The sequence below is a fragment of the Salvelinus namaycush genome, chromosome 26 (genome assembly GCF_016432855.1).
Source record: "Salvelinus namaycush isolate Seneca chromosome 26, SaNama_1.0, whole genome shotgun sequence".
Taxonomy (NCBI): domain Eukaryota; kingdom Metazoa; phylum Chordata; class Actinopteri; order Salmoniformes; family Salmonidae; genus Salvelinus; species Salvelinus namaycush.
The window spans coordinates 23,936,348-23,962,689 of record NC_052332.1 but is presented as its reverse complement, the minus strand read 5'-3'; the positions used below and the strand labels follow the sequence as shown (position 1 = coordinate 23,962,689).

Sequence of the window (26,342 nt, the reverse complement as noted above, 5' to 3'; positions counted from 1 at the left end):
GCAGGGGTCGATTCGACTTGTCTGTACAAAAAATGTACCTGCCTATGTCCTGCCTCTCGCTAAATAGTAAAAAGCAGATTCAGTTTAAGTTCCTATCGGTCCTAGACTATGGTGACATCTATATGAACGCAGCTGCCACTTCATTAAAGCTGTCAGATGCAGTTTATCAAAGAGCACTGCGCTTTATTACAGGAGACAATTTTAGTAATCATTACTGGATTCTCTACCAGAAAGTTGGTTGGTCCTCTTTGATGTCACGTAGGTTGATACATTGCTATGTTTTAAATGATTAATTATTTTACAAAAAGTCCCACTTTATCAAACATCATTACTAACCTTTAGACATACGAGTTACCACACCTGGTCTCAGGGATGGTTAACTCTAGAAATTCCTTTGGTCTCTACTGAGATAACTAAAAGCTGATTTATGTTTTTTGCACCTTATTTGTGGAACAATCTATAAAATGTGATGTTCTGGTGTCTCTAGTGTAATTCAGAAAGTTGATTGAGAACCTTATTACTGGTGAATGTGTTTTTTTATGACAGTGCTTTTCTTTCTTTCTACTTGCATTTGGTATTTATATTGATGTGTGTCTTTTCTGTCATTTCTGTCATTCAGGGCTCATCTGTAAAAGAGACCTTGGTCTCAGTATGACTCCCTGATAAAATAAAGGTTCAATAAAATGTATACAGACTGTCAGTGCATTCATATAGACTGTCAGTGCATTCATACAGACTGTCAGTGCATTCATATAGACTGTCAGTGCATTCATACAGACTGTCAGTGCATTCATATAGACTGTCAGTGCATTCATATAGACTGTCAGTGCATTCATATAGACTGTCAGTGCATTCATATAGACTGTCAGTGCATTCATATAGACTGTCAGTGCATTCATATAGACTGTCAGTGCATTCATATAGACTGTCAGTGCATTCATACAGACTGTCAGTGCATTCATATAGACTGTCAGTGCATTCATATAGACTGTCAGTGCATTCATATAGACTGTCAGTGCATTCATATAGACTGTCAGTGCATTCATATAGACTGTCAGTGCATTCATACAGACTGTCAGTGCATTCATACAGACTGTCAGAAAATAGTAATTGATGACAGACTGAGTGCTGTATTTTCTCAAGGAACATGCAACCGTGAGCACATCTTTGGTTTATAAACACACCCACACACACCCAACCACATACACGCACGCACACACCCAACCACACACACGCACACACCCAAACACACCTGCACACAGTTTTTTATTTATTTGTTTTTATCTGTATTGTTGTTTATCACTTAAACTTCAAATTAAACTAAACTTAAACCCCAGACACACGGACACGCACAATATACCCCACGCACAATATTGAGTTCCTACCTCAACTTAACGTTGATGTCTCCTCTTTTCTCCAGCAGCACAAAAAAGCCTGTCTCCTCATCTGAGATTGTCTTTATCAAAAAGCTGTCTGACAGAAAAGACTATTCCTCTCCTAATCTATTTTCAGTGAACCTGCAACTCAATCTGTCCACAGTTACACTGCTCTCCATGCCGGGGTGGGCTGGGGGTCTCTCTCTCCACTGCTTCTCTCTTTCCCAGGGCAGTGCATGGATGGTGGGGGGATTAAAGGGGCTCAGTCCTGGGTCTGGAAATAGAATACAACCCCCTCCCCACTACCACCACCACCGCCACACACACATACAAGAGGGGGGCACAACCAGGCAAGCTGTGTATGTGGAGTCTACCATCACTGGGGAAAATCCCTGGATGATCATCAAATCACATTTTATTTGTCACGTGCTGAATAGAACAGGCAAAGACCTTACCGTGAAATGCTTACTTACAAGCCCTTAACCATCAATACAGTTCAAGAAATAGAGTTAAGAACATATTTACTAAAGAAAAAAAGAAAAAAAAAGTAACACAATAAAATACCAATAATGAGACTATATATGGGGGGTGCCGGTACCGAGTCAATGTGCGGGGGTACAGGTAAGTCGAGGTGCAGAATGTTGACACATTACCCCTTCTGGGTGTCTGATGGTGTCAGTTTGTCGATGGCTAATGTTCTTTAGCAAACACAAGTGAAACATTTGTCTGTAATTTTATGGAACATTTGTGAGAATGCTCAATGCTCTCCCTTATGTGAAAAGCCACATGATTTCACATGTGGAAAATCACATGATTTTATTTGTGAAAATGTCCATGTTTTACATATGCAACATTTGATTTAAAATTTGAAATTTGCAGTGGTGGAAAAAGTACCCAATTGCCATACTTGTGTAAAAGTAAAGATACATGAATCGAAAATGACTCAAGTAAAAGTGAAAGGCACCCAGTAAAATATTACTTGAGTAAAAGTATAAAAGTATTTGGTTTTAAATATACTTAGGTATCAAAAGTAAATGTAATTGCTAAAATATACTTAAGTATCAAAACTAAAACTTCAAATTCCTTATATTAAGCAAACCAGATGGCACAATTTTCTTGTTTTTTATTTTATTTAGGGAAAGCCAAGGACACACTCCAACGCTCAGACATCATATACAAATGAAGCACATGTGTGTTTAGTGAGTCCGCCAGATCAGAGGCAGTAGGGGTGACCAGGGATGATCTCTTGATAAGCGTGTGAATTGGCAATCTACACACAATACCAGCAATCTCAGCAATCTACACACAATACACCATAATGACAATGTGAAAACAGGTTTTTAGAAATGTTTGCAAATGTATTAAAAATAAAAAACATAAATACCTTATTTACATAAGTATTCAGATCCTTTGCTATGAGACTCGAAATTGAGCTCAGGTACATCCTGTTTCCATTGATCATCCTTGACATGTTTCTACAACTTGATTGAAGTCCACCTGTGGTAAATTCAATTGATTGGACATGATTTGGAAAGGCGCACACCTGTCTATATAAGGTCCCACAGTTGACAGTGCATGTCAGATCAAAAACCAGGTCAAAGCAATTATCCGTAGAGCTCCGAGACAGGATTGTGTCGAGGCACAGATCTGGGGAAGGGCACCAAAAAATGTCTGCAGCATTGAAGGTCCCCAAAAACACAGTGGCTTCCTTCATTCTTAAATGGAAGAAGTTTGGAACCACCAAGACTCTTCCTAGAGCTGGCTGCCTGGCCAAACTGAGTAATCGGGGGAGAAGGGCCTTGGTCAGGGGGGTGACCAAGAATCCAATGGTCACTCTGACAGAGCTCTAGAGTTCCTTTGTGGAGATGGGAGAACCTTCCAGAAGGACACCCATCTCTGCACCACTCCACCAATCAGGCCTTTATGGTAGAGTGGCCAGACGGAAGCGACTCTTCAGTAAAAGGCACATGACAACCGGCTTGGTGTTTGCCAAAAGTCACCTAAAGGACTCTCAGACCATGAGAAACAAGATTCTCTGGTCTGATGACACCAAGATTGAACTCTTTGGCCTGAATATCAACCTGGCACCATCCTACGGTGAAGCATGGTGGTGGCAGCATCATGCTGTGGGGATGTTTTTCAGCTGCAGGGACTGGGAGACTAGTCAGGATCGAGGCAAAGATGAACAGAGCAAAGTACAGAGAGTTCCTTGATGAAAACCTGCTCCAGATTGCTCAGGACCTCAGATTGGGGCGAAGGTTGACCTTCCAATAGGACAATGACCCTAACCACACAGCCAAGACAACGCAGGAGTGGCTTCGGGACACGTCTCTGAATGTTCTTGAGTGGCCCAGCCAGAGCCCGGACTTGAACCCGATCGAACATCTCTGGAGAGACCTGAAAATAGCTGTGCAGCGACGCTCCCCATCCAACCTGACAGAGCTTGAGAGGATCTGCAGAGAAGAATGGGAGAAACTCCCTAAATACAGGTGTGCCAAGCTTGTAGCGTCATACCAAAGAAGACTCGAGTCTGTAATCGCTGCCAAAGGTGCTTCAACAAAGTACTGAGTAAAGCGTCTGAATACTTATGTAAATGTGATATTTCAGTTTATTTTTTATTTTTATACATTTGCAAAATATTCTACAATCCTGTTTTTGCTTTGTCATTATGGGGTATTGTGTGCAGATTGATGCGGGGAAAAAACGATTTAATCAATTTTAGAATAAGGCTGTAACCTAACAAAATGTGGAAAAAGTCAAGGGGTCTGAAAACTTTCCGAAGGCACTGTAGATATGGTCCAGAGCAGCTGTGCTGGCACACAGAGAAGAGAAAGAGAGGATAGGAGGAAGAGAGTAAAGGAGAGGAGAGGAAAAAGGAGGAGAGGAGAAAGAGATGAGAGGAGAAAGAGAGGAGAAAGAGAAAGAGGAAGAGGAAGAGAGAGGAGAAAGAGAAAGCACACTCAGCCAGTCCAGTCAGAATCAGAAAGGAGACAGAATGAATGTCTGATTTAGTGGAAGGAAGCAGGTGTCTGATTTAGTGGAAGGTAGCAGGTGTGTGATTTAGTGGAAGGTAGCAGGTGTGTGATTTAGTGGAAGGTAGCAGGTGTGTGATTTAGTGGAAGGTAGCAGGTGTGTGATTTAGTGGAAGGCAGCAGGTGTCTGATTTAGTGGAAGGCAGCAGGTGTGTGATTTAGTGGAAGGTAGCAGGTGTGTGATTTAGTGGAAGGCAGCAGGTGTGTGATTTAGTGGAAGGTAGCAGGTGTGTGATTTAGTGGAAGGTAGCAGGTGTGTGATTTAGTGGAAGGTAGCAGGTGTCTGATTTAGTGGAAGGTAGCAGGTGTGTGATTTAGTGGAAGGTAGCAGGTGTGTGATTTAGTGGAAGGCAGCAGGTGTGTGATTTAGTGGAAGGCAGCAGGTGTGTGATTTAGTGGAAGGTAGCAGGTGTGTGATTTAGTGGAAGGCAGCAGGTGTGTGATTTAGTGGAAGGTAGCAGGTGTGTGATTTAGTGGAAGGTAGCAGGTGTGTGATTTAGTGGAAGGTAGCAGGTGTGTGATTTAGTGGAAGGTAGCAGGTGTGTGATTTAGTGGAAGGTAGCAGGTGTGTGATTTAGTGGAAGGTAGCAGGTGTGTGATTTAGTGGAAGGTAGCAGGTGTGTGATTTAGTGGAAGGTAGCAGGTGTGTGATTTAGTGGAAGGTAGCAGGTGTGTGATTTAGTGGAAGGTAGCAGGTGTGTGATTTAGTGGAAGGTAGCAGGTGTGTGATTTAGTGGAAGGTAGCAGGTGTCTGATTTAGTGGAAGGCAGCAGGTGTGTGATTTAGTGGAAGGCAGCAGGTGTGTGATTTAGTGGAAGGCAGCAGGTGTGTGATTTAGTGGAAGGTAGCAGGTGTGTGATTTAGTGGAAGGTAGCAGGTGTGTGATTTAGTGGAAGGTAGCAGGTGTGTGATTTAGTGGAAGGTAGCAGGTGTGTGATTTAGTGGAAGGTAGCAGGTGTGTGATTTAGTGGAAGGTAGCAGGTGTGTGATTTAGTGGAAGGTAGCAGCTGTCTGATTTAGTGGAACGTCAAATCAAATCAAATTGTATTTGTCACATACACATGGTTAGCAGATGTTAATGTGAGTGTAGCGAAATGCTTGTGCTTCTAGTTCCGACAATGCAGTAATATCCAACGAGTAATCTAACCTAACAATTTCACAACAACTACCTTATACACACAAGTGTAAAGGAATGAATAAGAAAATGTACATAAAAAAATATATGAATGAGTGATGGTATAGAACGGCATAGGCAAGATGCAGTGGATGGTATAGAGTACACTATATACATATGAGATGAGTAATGTAGATTATGTAAACATATAAAAGTGTCATTGTTTAAAGTGACTTTACTGCTGGCCCAGTAAATGCTCTGATGTTATGGCCCATGTTATGCAATGGGTGGTAAGGAACATTTGATTAGTACCTTGAGCACAGCTGAGGTATTAGTGTGTTCCAGACTGTTACATTCTACACATGGAACTGATCTCTCTCTCTCTCTCCCTCTCTCTCTCTCTCTCTCTTTCTCTCTCTCTCTCTCTCTCTCTCTCTCTCTCTCTCTCTCTCTCTCTCTCTCTCTCTCTCTCTCTCTCTCTCTCTCTCTCTCTCTCTCTCTGTTCATTCTGTCTCCTTTCTGATGCTGACTGGACTGGCTGAGTGTGCTTTCTCTTTCTCCTCCTTCTATTTTTCTCCTCTCCTCTCCTCTCCTCTCCTCTCCTCTCCTCTCCTCTCCTCTCCTCTCCTCTCCTCTCCTCTCCTCTCCTCTCCTCTCCTCTCCTCTCTTCTCCTCTCCTCTCAGTCTTTTTGAAGGTGGTCTTCAGCATTGTAGGAGTTAGGAGTCATGCTGTTTGTGTAAATGGTTTATTTTCACTGTAGCGGAGTGCGTACATAGTGTAGTGTATGAGTGCGTACATTGTTGCTTAAATATGCTATGATGTCACTTACAGTACACACAGAACTATAAAACCTCCCTCCACCATGCATTGAAAAGAGTAGAAAAGAACAAGGGAGACATTAGAGGCCCCTGCTTAAGACTGGCTTAGCTCGTTTCACTGAGTCTGAGCACAGACTTTGCTCATAAATATATATCAAAGGAATACATCAAATCCCACTGCACCACTTCTCAATGCTCAACCCCCAAGTGTAACTCCAGTGTCTAACAGTTGAAGGGCACCTTTATTTTACTTTAGTAGTATGAGGCTCACATTATTCTTTCATAACACCCCCATTATATGTGTTGGACACAAATAGGAATAAGTGCAGAAAGCCAATGCCAGGATTGCTCAATTTTCTTTCCACTAGTAAACCAGATTCCTCGCTGAAGTAGGACTTGCTAGTGAGCAATCAACTGAAGCTTGGTTTTAATAAATTGCTAATTTGCGAGTCTAAACCCCAAAATGAAAGCTGGCCAAAGCTGACGCGTCTGCTTCTGCAAAGTGGAGGAAGTGAACACTGGATACAAATAGACACAAATGTCCGTCTGACAGACAACAACTCCGTTCGGGAACAGTTAGAGGTGTGTAGAGTTAGTGATTTAACATTCTGATAACCCCAATACAACTTGTGACCTCTGACCTCACCTCCTGCTGAAATTTGCCTCACCATTTGCCTCATGCAGCGTGACACATCTCCTTCGCATAGAGTTGATCAGGCTGTTGATTGTGGCCCGTGGAATGTTGTCCCACTCCTCTTCGATGGCTGTGCGAAGTCATAGGATATTGGCGGAAACTGGAACACGCTGTCTTACACGTCAATCCAGAGCATCCCAAATTGTGTTGTGTGACCAAACTGCACATTTTAGAGTGGTCTTTTATTGTCCCCAGCACAGGTGCACCTGTGTAACAATGATCATGCTGTTTAATCAGCTTCTTGACATGTCACACCTGTCAGGTGGATGGATTATCTTGGCAAAGGAAAAATGCTCACTAACAGGGATGTAAACAAATTTGTCCACAAGATTTGAGAGAAAAAAACTTTTTGTGCGTATCGAACATTTCTGGTCTTTTATTTCAGCTCATGAAACATGGGACCAACACTTTACATGTTGTGTATATATTTTTGTTCAGTGTAGAGGCTTTTTTTGCCCTCCCACATGACTTATAGACAGAAGATCTCCACTAAACATAGAAGCACATGGTTTATCTGTCTCTCTGTGACCGCTGATAACAAAATTGACTGCAGTGCAAATACAACGTTTTTACAATTGATAAAAACAAGCAACGTATAAAATGATGCTTCAAATGAAAACCGAGATGAGCATTAAAATATAAACAGTTAACTATAGGCCTATTTCAATCATATTGAAGTATATGTTCATGTTCAATCAATTGAGTTATATTTTGCTACTTGTAGACTAGTGTCTGTAAATTGCCTGTACATTTCATGATGTGTAGCCTAACATGTGCGCAATGATGTGGCAAAGCAGTGATTTAGTAAGCATTAGAATAAGCTGTAGGTGGGAATCTCTCTCTAGGTCCTAGGTGCTGATCCGTCGTCAGTATTGCAAAATAATTATAATGTTAAGGTAAGATTTGAATGGAGAAGGCTGATCCGACAGCAGTGCTCCCTTTCTTTCGATCCTATCAGTATCGACACACTCCAATGACACACTTAGTAACCATGCTCTTTGTGCTTTTGAAGAAGCATGTTACATCTTCGACCGTTGTAGGAAAATGCATTGTTGAAACACTCTTAGTTCCATCGCTATTGGGGAAACCGGGCCCTGGACTCTTTCTCCCCCACAATATTACGTTTTTAAGAAAAAAGTACCTTTGTGGTCAGTAGGAGCATAAACATCTAATCTTGCCAAGCTATCAACAGATATGAGGGCAGGGTTTCACACAGGAGGTGTGTTTTGCTTTAACCTCTCCTGAGGCATTTAGGGAATGCTAACCACAAGTCACCCTTTGGGATCAAGTACTGCAGTGTTACAACTCTGAAGGACACCTATCTGACACACACATACACATAGGTGCATACACGCACGCACACACACACACACACGCACGCACGCACATGCGCACGCACGCACGCACACACACACACACACACTTTTCTTGTCATGTATACTGCCACAATGAATATGATAGTGCCTGAGGTTTTCCAACAGAACTTTGTAGATGTCAAAAAGTGAGCTGCAGTCTATCAGCATAATGTTGTTATGAGAACATAATGGAGAGAGCATTGTAACATGGTCTAGGGAATAGCCATGCAGGCCTCCTGCTGGTGTCTCACCTCAGTGTGGCATTATCAGATGTGTATTAGTCAGGCTTGTTATCATAGGAGACATGACCTCCTCCTGTGAGCAGGCACTGTATGGTGTACTCCTGAATCAGCAGCTTTCCCAATGCTGCTAGTCATACTCCTGTCCCGCCACTCTGTCTCTCTCTCTCTCTCTCTCTCTCTCTCTCTCTCTCTCAGTCGATCTCTGTCTCCTCTCTCTCCGTATTTGTCCCTTCTCTCTCTTCCTCCCTTTTTTCTTTCAGCCTCTCTCTCTCTTCTACAGCGAGTCAGCACTTTAACCGTTATCACACGATGTGATCACATGATGTTCACATCAACCCATATCGTATTGGCAACCAACCCATAACGTATTGGCAACCAACCCATAACGTATTGGCAACCAACCCATCACGTATTGGCAACCAACCCATCACGTATTGGCAACCAACCCAACCAACCCAAACAGATTGGACCTGTTTGTAAGATATGATAAAGAATGGATTGGACCTGTTTGTAAGATATGATAAAGAATGGATTGGACCTGTTTGTAAGATATGATAAAGAATGGATTGGACATGTTTGTAAGATATGATAAAGAATGGATTGGACCTGTTTGTAAGATATGATAAAGAATGGATTGGACCTGTTTGTAAGATATGATAAGGAATGGATTGGACCTGTTTGTAAGATATGATAAAGAATGGATTGGACCTGTTTGTAAGATATGATAAAGAATGGATTGGACCTGTTTGTAAGATATGATAAAGAATGGATTGGACCTGTTTGTAAGATATGATAAAGAATGGATTGGACCTGTTTTTAAGATATGATAAGGAATGGATTGGACCTGTTTGTAAGATATGATAAAGAATGGATTGGACCTGTTTTTAAGATATGATAAGGAATGGATTGGACCTGTTTGTAAGATATGATAAGTAATGGATTGGACCTGTTTGTAAGATATGATAAAGAATGGATTGGACCTGTTTGTAAGATATGATAAGGAATGGATTGGACCTGTTTGTAAGATATGATAAAGAATGGATTGGACCTGTTTGTAAGATATGATAAAGAATGGATTGGACCTGTTTGTAAGATATGATAAGGAATGGGGGATTGTCATTTTAAAATTATCTGCAACTCAAAACCAAAGACATGTCACTGACTGATGAGAAAATTCTATGAGGGAGAGAGTTTGAGTCAGATATTTTCTACATCTATCGACTGTAGGGATAGTAAGGATGACTATACACAAAGAATGAAACAGCATTTTCAGGGTTAAAAGCCCCAGTCTGAATGAATCGCTGCTGAAAACAATCTGTTGGAAACTCGATCTGTTCTCGCTGTTCCCTCTTCCCACAGACTCAAGGCTCACTTACGAATGTGAAATAACATAAAACGACACATTTTCTTCATTAGAGCCTGCATGAATCAGTCTGAGACAAGGCGACAGCTTGACTCCAGCATCCTGGTCTATACCACCCACTCCTAGTTACAGACGGCTGGGAAAATGTTGATGAATACTGCAGTTCTTTACGTTTTTTGGGTCTGGTTTAAAGTTTTTTAAGAGGAGCTTATTTATGTTTTTGGAGGAACTGTGCCTATAAGCATTCACTTTAAGAGCCATTTAAGGCACGTGAGGTAATGTGTGTGTGTGGTGTGGTTGTTGTGGTGGCCCATTGAGGATTTGCAGAGTTTGGAGAACAACTTCACAGGTGGGTTGAGGGGTCTGGGTGTCGAGGGATTTAGGAGGAAGGGAAGAGTCAGAGTACGTGGGTGTGTGTGTGTATGTATGTGTGTGTATGTGTGTGTGTTTATGTGTGTGTGTATGTATGTGTGTGTGTGTATGTGTGTGTGTTTATGTGTGTCTGTATGTATGTGTGTGTGTTTACGTGTGTGAGTATGTATGTGTGCTTTGGGGGTAGACTGTCTCGGCGGTTTTAAGTTGTTAGACCATACCACCAGACGCAACTGAATGGGTAGGTTTAAAATAAATGCATTGCCCCCTGAGGCATTTCAATAACAGGAGCCTCGGGGGCCGGCGTGTGAAATCAAATCCGTGTTGTGGTTTCTTCCCCTCAGAGTAGCCTACCTGGAACACAGCTGGCCTTCACTGAGACCCCTCATATAGAGGCAGGAGGTAGACACATTAGCATTAACCATAATCCTGCATGTACACTGAATCTGGTTTAGGGGTTCAACTCAATCACTGAGCTCTGAGCTCTGAACTCTGGACCAGGTGTGAGCTCAAGTAATGGGGTAAGATACGTACGTAGCTGCCATTACCCTGTACGCACATGGAGAGAAGCAGGAAAGCTCAGGTAATTGCTATCAGAGACGACCTTGGGTAAAAACATATTGGCCTGCCCATTTGGAGTGATTGACGTAGCAGAGGCGATGGTAACTGCTCTCCTGGGGCTCTCCACACAGCTCCATTGTGTGCCCAATTAGGACCATGGCACCATGATGTCATAAAGCGTGGCTGGTGCCTGCACCAGCTCTCATCAAAAAGCAGCACAGTGGAGTGGAGCTTTATTACTCCCACACAGGAAGGGACTGGTCCACTCTGCTCTCCCCCACTCCATATATAATGTATTAGAGCCGCCAGTTGTGTTTCAGTCTCCTAGCGACCCTCACCTAAACAAGAAGTACCCAAACGGACGCATGACATCACTGCAGGCTCATTCATACGTTATTATGAGTATTCCATTTCTTGTGAAACATTTCCACCATTTTGGCATTAGTATAGCCATGGAGCTCAGCTCCAAAAACACACACAACAGGCTTTACGCTGAGAGTCGTGCAGAACAGGGGAGCAGAGGTCAGAGAGACAGAGCCAGGAGTCTTTGATTTTCCAAATGAAATAGAAAGCGCTCGGTATCCGCCACTGGTTTCGGATGACAGGGGATGCCTTTCAGCAGAAACAACAGCCAGACAGCATTCTCCATTGTCATTGTAAGTGTAAAATTAGTTCCAGTTCTCTGTAATCTGTTCCAGCTGCTGGGAGATTGTGGTGGCTGTGATAGAGCGATGGTTGGAGCATCAGCGTCTCAGACTCAGAACAGGGTCGGACTAATTCTAATGGGCAAGGCTGTGGTCAGCCGCTCCCCCGACTAACCTCCCCAAGAGATATTGCCCAGAACATTCCAGAAAGGGGGCGGATAATTCTAGTAAGACCGGAATAAAAGAGAAAAACCACTTAAAGAAAGAAAGACGGAAAGGAATTTCACCTCGGCGTCATGTGTGGCCCCTTGGAACAATGAAGATGCTATTCTAATCTGAGACAATATACAGTGCAAACAGCCGGCTCACTGAATGAATGTCAGTCTAAACACAGACATACTAAACTGGGTGTTGCTAAAAAAGACAAAATAAGATTAAAAAGGGCAGTAAGACTGTGATACCACCCGCAGCTTTGGGCTCGAGGTCCAGAGCCACAGTCAGTGACTCGGTGTTCCTTGGTTCTGGTTCTGGTCCATGCGGGTTTGACTCTGACTGTTAACTGTAACATGTGAATAGTCTTAAGGACAGGCTCATCTTCTAGATGTGGTTTAGCGGCTGGAAGACAAGATGGTTGACTAAAAAAAGCAAGTGAATTACAGTATTACATACTCTCCTGTCCCATGCCACATCCCTCAGCAACCCCTGTTTTTGTTGACATAATCGATCTCACGGTTGGTTAGGTTACTTTCTAAATGTAATTCTATCAGTCTATCAGAATTCCAGTCACTCCAATACATGTTATACCCCTTTATCTTCAAGAATAGGACTTGGAAATATGGACGTATAGATTAGCCAAATTCTTTAACCTGAGCATGACTACAACACTAAGGACTTATTAGCCAGCCCTGCTCTGTTCTTTATGATTTTGTTGTCATGGAGGACTGATTGGGCTCATTGATTCGTGTTGAAAAATAAATGCTGCGCTCATGGAATGGCATGCTTTGAGCACTACTGAAAAGTGCTATTTACATGTGAAAAATGAATGCAATATGCTGCATTTGCTATGGGCCTATTGTTGACCTTTTTGTTGGTGACACTTTGATATCTTCACAATTTGCAGCTGTTTAAAGGGCGAATCCACAGATGAAACAATAACAAAATGGACACCCCGCATCTGGTTTGGTAAAAGCTGAGGGATGAGCCTGGAGAAATGTAACCACTCTCAGATTAATAGACAGAGCTATGGATGCAAGGACTGGCCATCCATGATATCAAAATTATTGTTTTAACCATGTTTTAAGGCTATACAGTGTTTGTTTACATTGACAATGTTTACAAACATTAGAGAAAAACTGGTTTATATTTTGGGTTCTGATGGAGTAGGACAGTTGAACTAAACTCATGATGCATTTATAAGTTATATTCTTCAAGAATCAATATATACAGTATATAATTTATAAGTCCAAAAATGGATGTAGCAACTACAGATTGCCCTTTAAGTCTATCAAAAGTGTGTGAGTTTGAGCATGTGTCCATTAGGCCTATGGATTTTTTTTATCAGCAGAATTAGATTGAGCAACAAAAGTCCAACTTTTATTCCATAGGCTGGGATCTGCACTATGCAGCTGTTGAAAGATCGCATTTTTCACTGTCTGTCCACTAGTTTAAAAAACAATGATTTGGGAACAGCCATTCACAACAACCACAATCCATCCGTAAGGCGCAAATAGCTAAATGATAGAGCAGCAGTGTGATTCACATCAATACGCTATGTAGATATCAATAATAAGTGATATCCGTATCGCCGTAGACTACACCACTGCTGTCATCCTCACCTCCAAGCGTTTATTCAAGTTGGATAATCTTTGGAAATCCTGTTCCTGCTCTTTTCCCGTGATCCATCAAACACATTTGGTGTGTCATCATAGTGGTCTCTGACTTGTGGTCAGACTTGCTCAGGTGGAACAAACTTAAACTTGCGCCTTTTTTCAATGCTGATTTGAATGTCATTGAGAAAACAGAAAAGTGTCAACAACAAAAAATTCCGCAAACATCCTTTCTGAATTGAAAAGTAATCCTCAAAGTAATCATCTAGTTTTTCAAAAGTACCTGTAATCCGATCACATTTTTTTTTCTCTGGTAACGTAACAGATTACAGTTACCGTTTTTTTGTAATCCCTTACATGTAACCCAGTCGATCATGTGTCATTGCACTGTTAACGTGATACTTAACGGAGTGGATGAAAGAAAGAGAGAAGGGGGACTGTATGTACTGTAAGAATATGTGTGTCTGTCCAGTGTACTGTAAGAATATGTGTGTCTGTCCAGTGTACTGTAAGAATATGTGTGTCTGTCCAGTGTAATGTATGAATATGTTTGTCTGTCCAGTGTAATGTATGAATATGTGTGTCTGTCCAGTGTAATGTATGAATATGTGTGTCTGTCCAGTGTACTGTAAGAATATGTGTGTCTGTCCAGTGTAATGTAAGAATATGTGTGTCTGTCCAGTGTAATGTATGAATATGTGTGTCTGTCCAGTGTAATGTAAGAATATGTGTGCCTGTCCAGTGTAATGTATGAATATGTGTGTCTGTCCAGTGTAATGTAAGAATATGTGTGTCTGTCCAGTGTAATGTATGAATATGTGTGTCTGTCCAGTGTAATGTAAGAATATGTGTGTCTGTCCAGTGTAATGTATGAATATGTGTGTCTGTCCAGTGTAATGTATGAATATGTGTGTCTGTCCAGTGTAATGTATGAATATGTGTGTCTGTCCAGTGTAATGTAAGAATATGTGTGTCTGTCCAGTGTAATGTATGAATATGTTTGTCTGTCCAGTGTAATGTATGAATATGTGTGTCTGTCCAGTGTAATGTATGAATATGTGTGTCTGTCCAGTGTAATGTATGAATATGTGTGTCTGTCCAGTGTAATGTATGAATATGTGTGTCTGTCCAGTGTAATGTATGAATATGTGTGTCTGTCCAGTGTACTGTAAGAATATGTGTGTCTGTCCAGTGTACTGTAAGAATATGTGTGTCTGTCCAGTGTAATGTAAGAATATGTGTGTCTGTCCAGTGTAATGTATGAATACGTGTGTCTGTCCAGTGTAATGTATGAATATGTGTGTCTGTCCAGTGTACTGTAAGAATATGTGTGTCTGTCCAGTGTACTGTATGAATGTGTGTCTGTCCAGTGTAATGTATGAATATGTTTGTCTGTCCAGTGTAATGTATGAATATGTGTGTCTGTCCAGTGTAATGTATGAATATGTGTGTCTGTCCAGTGTACTGTAAGAATATGTGTGTCTGTCCAGTGTAATGTAAGAATATGTGTGTCTGTCCAGTGTAATGTATGAATACGTGTGTCTGTCCAGTGTAATGTATGAATATGTGTGTCTGTCCAGTGTAATGTATGAATATGTGTGTCTGTCCAGTGTAATGTAAGAATATGTGTGTCTGTCCAGTGTAATGTAAGAATATGTGTGTCTGTCCAGTGTAATGTAAGAATATGTGTGTCTGTCCAGTGTACTGTAAGAATATGTGTGTCTGTCCAGTGTAATGTAAGAATATGTGTGTCTGTCCAGTGTACTGTAAGAATATGTGTGTCTGTCCAGTGTAATGTAAGAATATGTGTGTCTGTCCAGTGTAATGTAAGAATATGTGTGTCTGTCCAGTGTACTGTACGTAATGTATGCATATGTGTGTCTGTCCAGTGTACTGTATGAATATGTGTGTCTGTCCAGTGTACTGTATGAATATGTGTGTCTGTCCAGTGTACTGTATGTAATGTATGAATATGTGTGTCTGTCCAGTGTACTGTATGTGTGGGAGGTAGCAGGTGGGGGGGCTTGTTCCAGATCCTGGGAGGTTAAATTCAGAGGGCCCAGAGAGTGGCGACCTCGTTCCGCCTGACTGCTCCTGAAAACAACCAGTCAGCCGAGTGTTGAGACTAAGTGGCATCTGCCGTCTGACTCAAATCACCTTCCTTCAGAAAAGCCGTGCCTCGGGACCGCAGGGCCATGCCACCATCTTTAACCCTCCAACCACCCTCTCACCACCTGTAGCCACCACCCATCAGCCACCACCCTCTCTCACCAACTGTAGCCACCACCCTTGTCAGCCAGCTACCACCCTCACCAGTCATAACCAACCTTCAACATGACGAACCCTCACCAAACAACTGCAGTCACCATCCTTACCAGCCAGATACCACCCTCCACCCTCACCAGCTTCCACACTCACCAACTACCCAGGACCTTCCAGTTATGAGTTTCATTAAGCTCATCTCTGGTTCATCTCTGAGTGAAGGAGGTGAGTGCATGTTGAAGCTCAATCCTATCAAAGAAAATATCACTCAAACCTTCTCTCATACATTCTTTAAAATTGACACGGATCTGAGTAAAATCAACAGTAACCGTTGCTAACAAACATTATAGTCACCCTGCATATTGAACAGGCCACACTAGGATCGAGTCCACAGTGCAGATGAAAGCACAGGAACTGAAAAGTGGAGGAGAGGAAGGGGGCTGGGGGGAGTGAGGCTTTCTTTCTAGCAATGGAAGAAGAATCCAGAATTGGGCCCTCTCTCAGAAAGTGCCCTTAATCCACACTTAAGTCCATTACATATGGGACGCTTTGGTTAGGAACACAGTGATAAGCCCCGCAAAACCAGGGAACACCATCCCCAATAACAGCACATTGCTGACTCCCTATTTAACACGATTTTTAGCAAATACAAAAAGGCTGTTAGTGCAATTTAGGCAAACGTTTTCATTTTTTGATATGGCTTTGAAAGGAAACTGGGCCACGGAAAGAAAGCATTGATGCCTTAATTGTATTTTTTTCACCACCAAAGAAACTGGGGTGCTTATTGGTGCAACGAGAGAGAGAGAGAGAGAGAGAGAGAGAGAGAGAGAGAGAATGAGAGAGAGAGAGAGAGAGAGAGAATGAGAGAGAGAGAGAGAGAGAGAAAGAGAGAGAGAGAGAAAGAGAAAGAGAGAGAGAATGAGAGAGAGAGAATGAGAGAGAGAGAGAGAGAGAGAGAGGGAGAGAGTGAGGGAGAGAGAGAAAGAGAGAGAGGGGGGAAAGAGAGGGTTGGAGAGGGGGGAGAAAGCGAGGAAGAGGGAGAAAGCGAGAGAGAGCGAAAGAAAGAAAGACTGTACATAGCCAATAATATAACATTTGAAATGTCTATATTCTTTTAAAACTTTTGTGAGTGTAATGTTTACTAATGTTTCCCTTGTTCATTTCCCTTTTGTTTATTGTCTATTCCATTTCCCCCCACATACAACACTCGTTCTGCCAGTCACATTCTGTTAAAGGTCCCCAAAGTACACACATCCCTGGGTCGTTCGTCTTTTCAGTTCGCTGCAGCTAGAGACTGGAACGAGCTGCAACAAACTCAAACTGGACAGTTTTAGCTCAATCTCTTCATTCAAAGACTCAATCCTAGACACCCTTACTGACAGTTGTGGCTGCTTTGCGTGATGTATTATTGTCTCTACCTTCTTGCCCTTTGTGCTGTTGACTTGCCCAAAAATGTTTGTACCGTGTTCTGTGCTGCTACCATGTTATCCTGCTGCCATGTTGTTGTCATGTTGTCTTGCAACCATGTTGTTGTCATGTGTTGCTGCCTTGCTATGTTGTTGTCTTTAGGTCTCTCTTTATGTAGTGTTGTGTTCTCTCTTGTCGTGATGTGTGTTTTGTCCTATATTTGTACTTTGTTTTACTTTTTTATTTTTTTATCCCAGCCCCGATCCCACAGGAGGCATTTTGCCATTGTAAATAAGAACTTGTTCTTAACTGACTTGCCTAGTTAAATAAAGGTTAAATAATTAAAATACAAAATTATACTTTGGTAATGTAAACATACACTACTGTTCAAAAGTTTGGGGTTACTTAGAAATGTCCTTGTTTGTGAAAGAAAATCACATTTTTTGTTAGCACAGCTGAAAACTGTTGTACTGATTAAGGAAGCAATAAAACTGTCCTTATTTAGACTAGTTGAGTATACCGCTAAAAACTCGTCAGTCTATTCTGGCAGCTTCATTAAATAGTACCCGCAAAACACCAGTCTCAACGTCCACAGTGAAGAGGATGACTCCGGGATGCTGTTCTTCTAGGCAGAGTTGCAAAGAAAAAGCCATATCCCAGACTGGCCAATAAAAAGAAAAGATTAAGATGGGTAAAAGAACAGACACTGGACAGAGGAACTCTGCCTAGAAGAACAGCATCCCGGAGTCATCCTCTTCACTGTGGACGTTGAGACTGGTGTTTTGCAGGTACTATTTAATAAAGCTGCCAGAATAGACTGACGAGTTTTTAGCGGTATACTCAACTAGTCTAAATAAGGCCAGTTTTATTGCTTCTTTAATCAGTACAACAGTTTTCAGCTGTGCTAAAATAATTGCAAAAGGGTTTTCTAATGATCAATTTGTCTTTTAAAATTATAAACTTGGATTAGCTAACACAACGTTCCATTGAAACACAGGAGTGATGGTTGCTGACAATGGGCCTCTGTACGCCTATGTAGATATTCCATTAAAAATCTGTTTCCAGCTACAATAGTCATTTACAACATTAACAATGTCTACACTGTATTTCTGATCAATTTGATGTTATTTTAATGGACAAGAAATGTGCTTTTATTTAAAAAACAAGGACATTTCTAAGTGACCACAAACTTTTGAATGGTAGTGTATGTTTTCAATGCCAATAAAGCCCTTTGAAGTGAATTGAGAGAGAGAGAGAGAGAGAGAGAGAGAGAGAGAGAGAGAGAGAGAGAGAGAGAGAGAGAGAGAGAGAGAGAGAGAGAGAGAGAGAGAGAGAGAGAGAGAGAGAGATTCCCAAACCTTCCATAACAAAGCCATCACCTACAGAGAGATGAACCTGGAGAAGAGTCCCCTAAGCAAGCTGGTCCTAGGGCTCTGTTCACAAACACAAACACACCCCACAGAGCCCCAGGACAACAGCACAATTAGACCCAACCAAATCATGAGAAAACAAAAAGATAATTACTTGACACATTGGAAAGAATTAACAAAAAAACAGAGCAAACTAGAATGCTATTTGGCCCTAAACAGAGAGTACACAGTGGCAGAATACCTGACCACTGTGACTGACCCAAACTTAAGGAAAGCTTTGACTATGTACAGACTCAGTGAGCATAGCCTTGCTATTGAGAAAGGCCGCCGTAGGCAGACATGGCTCTCAAGAGAAGACAGGCTATGTGCACACTGCCCACAAAATGAGGTGGAAACTGAGCTGCACTTCCTAACCTCCTGCCCAATGTATGACCATATTAGAGACACATATTTCCCTCAGATTACACAGATCCACAAAGAATTCGAAAACAAATCCAATTTTGATAAACTCCCATATCTACTGGGTGAAATTCCACAGTGTGCCATCACAGCAGCAAGATTTGTGACCTGTTGCCACAAGAAAAGGGCAACCAGTGAAGAACAAACACCATTGTAAATACAACCCATATTTATGCTTATTTATTTTAACTTGTGTGCTTTAACCATTTGTACATTGTTACAACACTGTATATATATAATATGACATTTGTAATGTCTTTATTGTTTTGAAACTTCTGTATGTGTAATGTTTACTGTTAATTTGTATTGTTTGTTTCACTTTTGTGTATTGTCTACCTCACTTGCTTTGGCAATGTTAACACGTTTCCCATGCCAATAAAGCCCCTTGAATTGAATTGAATTGAGAGAGAGAGAGAGAGAGAGAGAGAGAGAGAGAGAGAGAGAGAGAGAGAGAGAGAGAGAGAGAGAGAGAGAGAGAGAGACAGAGAGAGACAGAGACAGAGACAGAGACAGAGACAGAGACAGAGACAGAGAGAGAGAGAGAGAGAGAGAGAGAGAGAGATGTTGAGAAAAAGGGGAAAAGAACAGGATGGGTTGAGAGAGAGTGGAAAGATTAGGTCTGGGGGGGAAAGAGAATGAAAGACATAGCTTAAGTATCAAACTTTGAAAAATAGGGGGTCATGGAAGGGCCTACCGCGTTATCACAGGGTCCAGAACTAGGGACATTTGAATGCCTATGACGGTTGTCTGTGTCTTGGGCAGCTGTGTGTGTCCATGTGTGTGATATACAGGTATCAGTGTGTGTGTGTCCATGTGTGTGTGATATACAGGTATCAGTGTGTGTGTGAATCTGTGACAGGCCTTACCTGGGGGCTGACACTGGGACCGTAGCCCATGCCGGGTGAGGACATGGAGTGTGGGCCCATGGGGGAGTTGATGACAGAAAAGGGCGAGCCCAAGCCGTTCATGGGAGAACTCAGGGTGCTGATCGGAGAGTGCAAGGAGCCTGAGGGCCCCATGGAGGACGGGTTGAGCAGGGATGGGTGCATGCCCCGGTGGGACGTGGGAGAGCTCAGTGGAGATGAGGTCACCTGACCTGATGAATCTACACACGAAAGGAGAAGAAAATATGTCAGAAATGGCAGCGTCATTAGCAGTACTATCGTCGTTATCACCGATAATATGATCATCATGATCGTCATCAGCAGCAGCAGGAGCAGCATCAACATCTCCAACGTACTCTCAAAGAGAGCTGTTATTTGAATCAATACCAGAACTGTCTAGCGGTATTAACTTGCCGCAAAAGCCATTACTTTATGATCTATCATGATCTATTCATATGTGATGAAAGATAAACATTGTGGACTGCAGAACAACTGGAGGGTCTTGTTTCTCATGGTCTGATAGTCTTTAGGTGCCTTTTGGCAAACTCCAAGTGGGCTGTCATCTACCATAAAGGCCTGATTGGTGGAGTGGTGCAGAGATGGTTGTCCTTCTGGAAGGTTCTCCAATCTCCCCAGAGGAACTCTAGAGCTCTGTCAGAGTGACCATCGGGTTCTTGGTCACCTCCCTGACCAAGTCCCTTCTCCCCCGATTGCTGTTTGGCTGGGCAGCCAGCTCTAGGAAGAGTCTTGGTGGTTCCAAACTTCTTCCATTTTAGAATGCTGGAGGCCACTGTGTTCTTGGGGACCTTCAATGCTGCAGAAATGTTTTGATACCCTTCCCCAGATTTGTGCCTCGACACAATCCTGTCTCTGAGCTCTACGGACAATTCTATTGACCTCATGGCTTGGTTTTTTGGACCTTATATAGACAAGTGTCTGCCTTTTGCAAATCATGTCTAATCAATTGAAGTTACCACAGGTGGACTCCAATCAAGTTGTAGAAACATCTCATGGATGATCAATGGAAACAGGATGTACCTGAGCTCAATTTCGAGTCTCATAGCAAAGGGTCTGAATACTTCTGTTAATAAGCTATTTCTGTATTATGTTTTTAATAAATGTGCAAAAAAAAACAATATATACATTTTCTGCTTTGTCATTATGGGGTATTGTGTGTAGATTGCTGAGGAACTTGTTTTATTTCATCCATTTTAGAATAAGGCTGTAACGTAACAAAATGTGGGGAAAAGTCAAGGGGTCTGAATACTTTGCGAAGGCACTGTATAGGCCTATGGTCTAGGCTACATGAGGTGTGTGACTATGATTTGAAAAAGTCGCAAAGAAAAGCATGCGCTGCTTCTTACCTTAAGCTGGGCATCATTCACAAGAGATAATATATCATTCACAAGAGATAATATATCATTCACAAGAGATAATATATCATTCACAAGAGATAATATATCATTCACAAGAAATAATATATCATTCACACGAGATAATATATCATTCACAAGTGATAATATATCATTCACAAGAGATAATATATCATTCACAAGAGATAATATATCATTCACAAGAGATAATATATCATTCACAAGTGATAATATATCATCCACAAGTGATTGGCTAATATTGTCACCCATCACATTATTCTTGGTTGAATCTTGTCTTTACACATACTAAATAATATATGTGTGAAAGGTGATTTGATTTAGAATGGACCATTATCATGCACCTGTCTCGAAACAGGTGCTGTTTGAAAAAATACATGTCATCTATGCAGTTAAATAGTGAATGGAGGACTCTTTTACCCATGGTTTATTATCATGCCAGCCAGGTAGGCTACACTCCTGTTGTAAAGATAAGCAATATGCTTAATATTAGGAAAGTTGATCAATAAATATAGTAGGCCTAGCCTATAGAAAGCTGATGGGATCCTCCTCTATTTAATAGAGGCCATCACTCTTGTTTTCTCACGAAATTGCATAGCCTATAGAAATGTTGCGCAACATGAGCTCATGGGCTCCCATGAAGTGTTTGATTAGATTTTAGAATACATTTGCATTGATGTCAGAGTGATTAGAGGGACAATAGAGTGCTGAGTACCAGGCAGTTAGCAAGTTTGGTAGGCTACTAATGACCATCAGCAGCATCAGAGCTTGGAGAAGCCAAATTACCGTGACTAAACTGTCATGTAGAATTTGACTGCTGGCATGACTCGTGACAGCCGGTGTGGCGGTCACAAGTCATAACTGCCCTAGCCACGACCCTGATCCTGACCTTTCAACAGGACAGCTGAACTTGAGCTCTGCTCTGCAGGGCTGGAGGACGAGAGAGAGACAGTGGTGCTTCACTTGGGACAGCCTTCCTCTGCTCTCAGAGTCTATTAAGCTCTGAAACTTCTCCTTCTCCCTGTCTCTCTCTCTATCTCTCTCTCCCTTCTCCCTGTCTCTCTCTCTATCTCTCTCTCCCTTCTCCCTGTCTCTCTCTATCTCTCTCTCTCCCTTCTCACTGCCTCTCTCCCTATCTCTCTCTCTCCCTTCTCCCTGTCTCTCTCTCTCTCTCCCTTCTCCCTGTCTCTCTCTCTATCTCTCTCTCCTTTCTCCCTGTCTCTCTCTCTCTCTCTGTATCTCTCTCTCTCCCTTCTCCCTGTCTCTCTCTCTATCTCTCTCTCCCTTCCCCTTGTCTCTCTCTCTATCTCTCTCTCTTCCTTCTCCCTGTCTCTCTCTCTATCTCTCTCTCTCCCTTCCCCCTGTCTCTCTCTCTATCTCTCTCTCTCCCTTCTCCCCGTCTCTCTCTCTATCTCTCTCTCTGCCTTCTCCCTGTCTATCTCTCTCTCTCCCTTCTCACTGTCTCTCTCTCTCTCTCTCCCTTCTCCCTGTCTCTCTCTCTATCTCTCTCTCTCTCCCTTCTCCCTGTCTCTGTCTCTATCTCTCTCTCTCCCTTTCCCCTGTCTCTCTCTCCCTTCTCCCTGTCTCTCTCTCTATCTCTCTCTCTCCCTTCCCCCTGTCTCTTTCTCTATCTCTCTCTCCCTTCTCCCCGTCTCTCTCTATCTCTCTCTCTCCCGTCTCCCCGTCTCTCTCTCTATCTCTCTCTCTCCCTTCCCCCTGTCTCTCTCTCCCTTCTCCCTGTCTCTCTCTCTCCCTTCTCCCTGTCTCTCTCTATCTCTCTCTCTCCCTTCTCCCTGTCTCTCTCTCTCCCTTCTCCTTGTCTCTCTTTCTGTCTCCCTTTCTCCTTGTCTCTCTTTCTGTCTCCCTTTCTCCTTGTCTCTCTTTCTGTCTCCCTTTCTCTCTCCCTGTCATCAAGGCAAAGGATGGCTACTTTGAAGAATCTCAAATGTAACATATATTTTCATTTGTTTAACACTTTTGACTGGTACTTACATACTGTACATACTACCTAAATTAGTGTACCTCAACTAACCCGTTCCCCTGCACATTGACTCAGTACCGGTACCCCTTGTATTTATTGTTATTTTATTTGTTACTATTTTTCTTTCGTTTATTTAGCAATTTTTCTCACTTACTTTTTTGGAACTCTGCATGGATGGTTAAGGGGTCATACATAAGCATTTCACGGTAAGGTTACGGCACCTGTTGTATTCGGCGCATGAGACAAATATATACAGTATATATTTTTTTATGTGACTCATTGCCGGGCAGTCACTGGCATACCGGACACCCCCAAAGCCCCCACAAGGCAGGGGACCCACGAGCTCTGGGGGCCCATGCACATGTCATCAAAATCAATTTTTTAAAACATTTAACAAATCATTTTGACAGTAACCTTCCAAAAAGTAATTCAGAAACCTTTTAAATGTCTATATGTACTAGGAAGCTAAGCGTTTGTTTCTTGGGCTTCAGGAATGTGACTGAAAAAGTGACTCTGGCCTTGAAAAATTAAACTGATTGAAAGTATGAGGGGATATTTTATTTTTATTTTATTTCACCTTTATTTAACCAGGTAGGCTAGTTGAGAACAAGTTCTCATTTGCATCTGCGACCTGGCCAAGATAAAGCATAGCAGTGTGAACAGACAACAACACAGAGTTACACATGGAGTAAACAATAAACAAGTCAATAACATAGTAGGGGAAAAAAAGAAAAAAAAGAGAATCTATATACAATGTGTGCAAAAGGCATGAGGAGGTAGGCAATAAATAGGCCATAGGAGCGAATAATTACAATTTAGCAGATTAACACTGGGGTGATAAATCATCAGATGATCATGTGCAAGTAGAGATACTGGTGTGCAAAAGAGCAGAAAAGTAAATAAATAAAAACAGTATGGGATGAGGTAGGTAAATTGGGTGGGCTATATACCGATGGACTATGTACAGCTGCAGCGATCGGTTAGCTGCTCAGATAGCAGATGTTTAAAGTTGTTGAGGGAGATAAAAGTCTCCAACTTCAGAGATTTTTGCAATTCGTTCCAGTCGCAGGCAGCAGAGAACTGCCGGCAGCAGAGAATATGAGTGTACAAATGCTGTGGTCAAGGCTACGACGGTGCCAGTGCAATGACTTACAGGTGGTCAGGTGTTCAAAAGCACATATCAGACCGGGAGCCTAATTATTCTTAGGTAGTTCTTTATGAGTTTTAGTTGAGAAAACGATTTCTCCACAGAAACGACAGTTACAGGGATGGTTAAAACAGCTTTATTGCCGTAGCAACAGCAAGGAAACTGGACAGAAGGGAGGTGTGCTTCAAATACAGCAGTTCTGCAACACCTTTAATTGAGCCTCTCATTGTCCTTAATTGTCCGCCTCAACACGTTGCGGAAAGAGATGGACTGTATAGGAAGCTCTTGGAATAGGTCGTCTGGATACTGGCAGATGCAAACAGATGATCATCTTTAGCGGACAACCGTTGTTGTGGGCTTGAACAAAAAAGCCTTTTGCGATTTTGATCATACTGGTGAACCAGCATTTGAGTTGTGTGGTTGCAAACATCAACAATCCCTTACCTCTGGTATATCTTGGCATCATTTCAGACTAAGTTTAAATTGTGTGCAGTTCAATTAACATATTATGCACAATTTCTCAATAAAGTCTGGGTTGAACACAGCACAGGAGGACTTCAGGAGACCAGGGGAGTTCAACAATAAATAGTGCTTGAATTTAACCTCAAGCCGACTACTTTTTTCGTCATTGTTAGGCTATTTGATGCACCATTTTTATAAATGTGTATAAATAGCAGTTAAATATACAGCTATAGATAGTACACTGCATAATGAAACAATCCCTAGTAAAGTAGAGATTTGAGGGTGGACTGACTATTATTTGGCATTAACGGACTGGTTTTAAGCACAACTTTCTATCCAAGCTGGGAGAGAGCACGAGGACGGCTCATGTCATACAGGTTCAGCTAGCAGGACAGGACAGTTGTATATTCAAAACATTCTATTGGTAGCTGATTAGCATGCTGTTGCATCGAAAATACATTTTGCAATCTGCAATGTTTGAATTTCCAACATTAATCACTGAACAAATAATGACATTATTGCCACCAACCAGCAGTCTAAAGATGGCAGCATTGTGACACTGTGTATAGCTTTGTGAAACGTTAGTTAGGCTTAACATGAGAAAATTATGACCAAATAGGCCTACAAATAAACATTTATTCATTAGCTAAAGCAAAGCTATACATGCCCTGGCACCACAGGGGCGAACTCTGACCTTGTGGGGGGGTCAAGAGAAAAGGTGTTATGCCAGTGTGGGCAGTCCGTTATGCTATCAGCTGTCATCACAGAGGATATGAAAGAGAGGGGAGGTGGGATGTACAGATTAGGCAGATCACTCTGTGCTTGGTGACAGGGCTATACATGATGACTATGGCTATATCTCTCACTCTCCCTCCCTCTCTCAAATATCATTCTTTCACTTCCTCCTTTATGCCTCTGTCCACTACCCACTTTGTCAAGGTTGCTAACAACATAAGCTGGCTTTCAGTGCACCTTCGCAAAGAATATCCTCAGATATGGACAAACAAATGTAGAGCAGGCCTCATCCATCCTGCCATGTTTCATAGGGGGCTGAATTCCTCTTTTTCTGCACAGCAAAATAAAACTGATGGATTTCTCAATTAGGTGACAGTTGAGAATAACAAGTCCAGTTTGGAGCGTTCTCCAGCAACGCTTTGTCTCTGTCCCACTGACATCACAGCCCAGTGTGTGTGTGTGTGTGTGTTGGAGGTATTTCCTCAGTGAGAGGGGGGCATGGGGCTTTGCGCCCCTCAGTTTCTCCTGGTCAGCAGGCTTCCTAACAGCAGCCAGGTTGCCAGCTCAGCTCAGCCAAACACTTCCCCTGCATCCTGCTCTCTTCACGAGCACTTCCTGCAAACACGCCACTACCTCACAGTCACATACACAGGACGGGAGGGAGGGGCAGCCCTATCCACTCCCAAACAAACACTCTTCAATAAATGGCCAACTCTATATCAGTTCTATAATTAATCCTCGGACTGATGATATTCAAGTGCTTCCATCCTCATGATGACATGTTATTCTTCCCATTGCTAAAGAAGCTCTGTCTGAGCCAGCAGTTCCTCAAATCCATCCTCCAAT

At 42.2% G+C, this 26,342-nt stretch overlaps 1 protein-coding gene across 5 annotated transcripts in view; it reads right to left on the bottom strand.

The window, feature by feature from the left end:
• LOC120021279 (retinoic acid receptor RXR-alpha-A-like) overlaps positions 1–26,342 on the bottom strand; it is a 154,425-nt gene that overhangs the window by 48,977 nt on the left and 79,106 nt on the right. For all 5 annotated transcript variants that reach the window (XM_038964961.1, XM_038964956.1, XM_038964958.1 and 2 more), the window contains one exon: positions 19,763–20,001. In XM_038964961.1, the coding sequence (XP_038820889.1) occupies positions 19,763–20,001 (239 nt within the window). The remainder of the gene's footprint in view (positions 1–19,762; positions 20,002–26,342) is intronic.